This window comes from Alnus glutinosa, chromosome 11, assembly GCF_958979055.1.
Source record: "Alnus glutinosa chromosome 11, dhAlnGlut1.1, whole genome shotgun sequence".
Taxonomy (NCBI): domain Eukaryota; kingdom Viridiplantae; phylum Streptophyta; class Magnoliopsida; order Fagales; family Betulaceae; genus Alnus; species Alnus glutinosa.
In genome coordinates this window covers 10,543,608-10,548,804 of record NC_084896.1, presented here as the reverse complement: position 1 = coordinate 10,548,804, position 5,197 = coordinate 10,543,608, and the positions used below count along the sequence as shown (strand labels likewise).

At 44.9% G+C, this 5,197-nt stretch overlaps 1 protein-coding gene across 1 annotated transcript; it reads right to left on the bottom strand.

Annotated features, from left to right (window-relative positions):
• Window positions 1–2,610: 2,610 nt before the first annotated feature.
• On the bottom strand, window positions 2,611–4,288 carry LOC133881098 (uncharacterized). Its single transcript, XM_062320060.1, has 4 exons — window positions 4,115–4,288; window positions 3,659–3,970; window positions 3,446–3,535; window positions 2,611–3,264 (listed from the first exon to the last, which is right to left on the bottom strand). The coding sequence occupies exons 1-4, from the start codon at window positions 4,286–4,288 to the stop codon at window positions 2,611–2,613; spliced, it is 1,230 nt and encodes a 409-aa protein (XP_062176044.1).
• Window positions 4,289–5,197: the final 909 nt, after the last annotated feature.

Sequence of the window (5,197 nt, the reverse complement as noted above, 5' to 3'; positions counted from 1 at the left end):
CCAATGACTTGGACAAATTTTTTATTTGTGTGAGTCATTGTCAAGGGAATAATCGTAGTGAGCTAGTTGCCTTCCTGAACTGGTTGTCTTTCAAACTGGGGAAGACAATATTTGTTGATTTGATCTGGTTTGAGTTGGAACGAGTTACCCCCAATGACTTAGACAAATTTTTTATTTGCATGAGTCATTGCCGAGGGGATAATTAGAGTGACTTAGTTGTCTTCCCGAACCGGTTGTATTTCGAATCGGGGAGGACAACATTCTTTGATTTGATCTGGTTTGAGTTAGCTTGCAATGATCGAATGATGACTTGAAATTAGTATGTGTGCCCAAATGATTTACTTTATTGAGATAGTATCCGGTTACATATGTCTCACATAAAATACTTTTTTAGATGCTCGCATTTCAAGCTCTCGGTAATGTTTTGCCTTCTGTATCGATTAGATGTGTTAGTTTGTAATTGGCCTCATTTTGTTGGACAAAATCAATTCTATGTAATGATGCTTTTAAACAGGGATTTTGCTATTCAGAGGTCTTCTAGAAGATTCTGCACAGTCTACAAGTCAGAAAAATCGGATCCCTTGCAGCCGTCCGGATGACGTGATATACCGTCCGAACGCCCAACTGTCCAAAGCATCATCCGTCTAGACGACGAGAACTTTCCGTCCAGACCTTCCTCTGTGTCGAGAAGCTTCGAACTGTTCCAACTTGCATCCGTCCGGATGTTTCAGCAGCACGTCCAGACGACACTCAGTTTCCGACCAGCTACAGGATTTCTTTTCAAAACACAGATATGGGAAGATCGCTGCAATCGTCTGGACGATGTGGATTCCCGTCCGGACGCGCTCATCCATAAGGCAAGTCGTGCATTCAAAATTCAGACATCCAGACATCAGCCTTCATGGTCCGGACGCGTGAGCTACTTATATGGAAATTGCGTGCATCAGATCAACCGTCTGGACGACCATTCCCTTGGTCCGGACGCGTGAAGCCTTAATATGGAAATTGCGTGCAGCTGAAGTGCGACCGTCCAGACGCGGCTCAAATCAGGAAAGAATTTCTGCGAATTTTGGAAAGCCGATCACACAGTTGTCCGTCCGGATGCCTTATGTCTACCATCAGGACAACGCCTAGGTTTATCAAGCCAGACGCTCATTTGAACCTGCAGCCTATAAATAGAGGTCCCTAGGCTTGAGAACTGCAAGAATTCGGTATTGAATTCCTTAGTGCTTAGAGAGTTATATTATATAGTTATTGTGCTGAGTTAGTCTTTCTTAAGCCGGTGCTGTGTGTGCTGTTGTTGCGCTGATCTTAAGTCTATCTTAGGGGTTGGCTTTAAGGTAAAGGATTCCATTGAAGACCCCTTCAGGTAGGAGACCTGATTGGGAGGCGTTCGTGTTGGGTTACACGTTAGAGTGCAAGGTACGACCACTGCATCAAGGGTATGTGAGTGCTACTACTTTGTAACTAGTCTTGTCTTCTGAATAGTGGATATCTAGGGTTTGGCTGCCCCTGGTTTTTCTCTTATTAAGTTTCCACTTTGTTAACAAAATTCTTGTGTCTTTTATATTTGGCATTGATCTTATTTTGTTAACACCTTGTGCACACACACACACTTGTTTTATATTAGAAGTCAATTTATTTTTTTTCAAGATGGTATGCTCCTTTGTTGTGACACTCGATTATTTTGTAGGGTCCTTCCCACTGAGGTCTGAGTTTCCCTTCATTCTGATCCCTAGTGATTGGACTGACTTTCCTTATGACCCAATCTCCGTGTTGAAACTTTCGAGGATTCACAGTTTTATTGAAGTAGGGGGCTGTTCGGTCTCGCTATACGGCCCATGTGACTTGTGCTTCATCTCTTCTTTCTTGTAGCAAGTCCAAATGGAATTTGATTCCTTCGTCGTTGAGTCTCGGATTGTAGTGTGACATACGAAATCTAGGGGATCCGACTTCTGCAGAGATAACTGCCTCGGTACCATATGATAGAGAGAATGGATTTTCTCCGGTTGGAGTCTGAGTTGTTGTTCGATAGGCCCACAGTACTTCAGGGACATAATTCACCCAAGCTCCCTTCTTCTTGTCAAGCTTCTTTTTTAGTGTCTTTAGCAAGGTCTTGTTTGTGGATTCAACCTGTCCGTTGGCCGGAGGGTGGATTGCAGTTGAATAATAGTTTCAGATGTGAAGCTCGGCACACCACTTGCGGAACGGTCCACAATCAAACTGTTTTCCATTGTCGATGACGAAGGCATGTGGTATACCGAATCAGCATATCACCGAGCTCCACAAGAATTTTCTTACCTTCTTGATAGTGATGATGGCTAGGGCTTTGGCTTCGGCCCATTTGGTGAAACAATCTATTGCGACAACAAGGAATTTCCAGTTCCCTTTACTTGAGGGCATTGGACCGACAATGTCAACTCCCCATTTTGCGAATGGTCATGGCGAAGTGACCGGGTTGAGCTTTTCGGGAGGATTTTTCATTATCTGAGCAAATCTCTGGCATTTGTCGCACTTTTGGACTAGCTTGATCGAGTCTTTACTCATTGTCGGCCAATAGCATCCAGCTTGTAGTGCCTTATGTGATAGCATCCGAGATCCTGAATGGTTTCAGCAAACCTCTTCGTGTATCTCTTTGAGTACGTACTTGACCTCAGAATTTGTGAGGCATTTTAGGAGAGGCTCAGTATGTCCTCTTCGATACAATATTCCTCCAATTAGCGTGTACCGAGCCGAATGTACTTTTACCTTTCGAGACAACATCTTGTCTTCGGGAAGTGATCTATTCCGGAGGTATTGGATGACTCCCGTTGCCCACTTAGGATCGGTTGATTGTTCTTCGATTTCCATCAGTTCTTGCTTTGGGATGATGGATGGCTCAGTCTGCACTATCACTTCATTGGCAAATGTTTTGATCTTGGGACCAGTTCTGGAACCCATTTTAGATAAAGCGTCCGCTTGGGCACTGTCTTCTCGAGGAATTTTTGTCAGTGCTACCCTGTCAAAGTTAGATTGATATTTGTGTACCTTGTCGAGGCATCGGATCATCTTTTCACCTTGAGCCTCGGATTGTCCCTGGATATGGCAAACCACTACTTGTGAATCGCTTCTGACTTCCAGGTTCCTGGTTCTCATTTCCTGAGCTATGGAGAGCCCAGCCAAAACGGCTTCGTATTCTGCTTCATTGTTTGTAGTGACGAAGTCTAGCTTGATTGCATACTGGGATTTTCTCCATCCTGTCTGGTAAGCATGACGCCGACCTCGCTTCTCCGATTAGCCAAGGATCTATCCACATAGGCTACCCATGTGTCTTCTTTGGGCAACTCTTCACTCTCGGGAGTATTACTGAGCTCCATGAGGAAGTCAGCTAAGGCCTGGCCTTTGATTGCAATCCAAGGATGGAACTCTGTCAAATTACCCTAGCTCGATTGCCCAATTCACTAACCTGATCGAGAGGTCTGGCTTCTGCAATACTTTCTTCATTGGACACTTGGTCAATACTCGTATTGCATGGGCTTGGAAGTAGGCCCTTAGCCTTCGCACCGAAACAACCAGGGTAAAAGGCCAATTTTTCGATCCTAGGATATCTCTCTTCGGCTCCGTGAAGCGCCTTGCTCATAAAATACACTAGTCTTTAGATTCCTGAGTCTTCTCTAACCAAGGCCGAACTGATAGCCGAGGGAGATACTGCCAAGTAGAGATAGATTATTTCTCCTTCGGCCAGACAGCTCAAGAGTGGCAGATTCATTAGATATTCTTTCAGTTTGCCAAAGGCTTCCTCGCATTCCTCGGTCCATATGAATGCTTTCCTCAAAATTTTGAAAAAAGGGAGGCATTTGTCAGTAGACCGGGAGATGAATCGGTTCAGGGCTGCTATTCTCTCGGTTAGTTGCTGCAATTGTTTAGTGGTTCGAGGCGGTTGCATTTCTAAAACAGCTTTCACCTTCTCGGGATTAGCCTCAATACCTCTCTATGAGACCATGAATCTTAAGAACTTCCCAAAAGAGACACCGAAGGCACACTTGTCCGAATTCAGCTTCATTTTGTGATCCCTCAGTGTTTTGAAGGTTTCCCTTAAATCTGCTATATGGCTAGTGGCTCGGGTGCTTTTTACAAGCATGTCGTCGACATAGACTTCTATGTTTCGGCCAATCTGGTCTCGGAACATTTTGTTGACTAGTCTCTGGTATGTGGCCCCAGTATTCTTGAGGCCGAACGACATCATCCTGTAACAGTATAAGCCTCGGTCGGTGATGAAGGATGTCTTCTCCTGGTCGGCCTCGTCCATGTGTATTTGATTGTATCCTAAGAAAGCATCCATAAAGCTAAAGAGTTCATGCCCGGATGTAGAGTCTACAAGTAGATCCATTCGGGACAATGGAAAACTGTCCTTGGACATGCTTTGTTGAGGTCGGTAAAGTCAACGCACATTCTCCATTTTTCGCTTGACTTTTTTACCAAAACGACATTGGCCAACCATTTCGGATAGTCTGCTTCCCTGATAAATCCGGCTTGTAGAAACTTCAGCACCTCCTCGGCTATGGCCTGTTTCGTTCTGGGGCAAAGCTCCGTCTTCGCTATTTGACTGGCCTATGACTCGGGTCGGCCATCAGTTTGTGAACTATTACCGAGGGAGGTATTCCTAGCATATCCTCGTGAATCCATGCAAACACGTCTTTGTTCCACTTTAGCAATGGCACTAGCATGTTCTTCATTTCGTGGGGAAGTTGCGAGCCTACTCGGACTTTCTTCTTTGGATCGCCGACCTCAAAATCCTCAAAATCTTCAACCGACTCCCCCAGCTGTGATTGTTACTTTCCATCCTCATTTATCTTCTCACCGAGGCTGACGGGTTCGGGGAACTTTTTCAAGCTCGTGTTGTAGCATCCCCGGGCCATCCTCTGATCGTCTTTTTCGACATCGACTCCTTCTTCAGTGGGGAATTTCATGCTCAGGTGGGGCGTCTTTGAGATTGTTCAGAGCAGTCCTCCCAAGGATGGCATTTTAAGCCGAGATTCAGTCTATTATCAGGAACTTTACCATAATAGTTCTCAGCCTCGAGATTCAGTCTATTATCAGGAACTTTACCATGACCTGTTCTCCCTAGAAACCAGCTAGGGAGTGTCTAGTTGGGATAACTTTACTCCGATCAATCTTCATAAGCTCGAAGGCTGACTTACAGAGGATATCAGCTAAG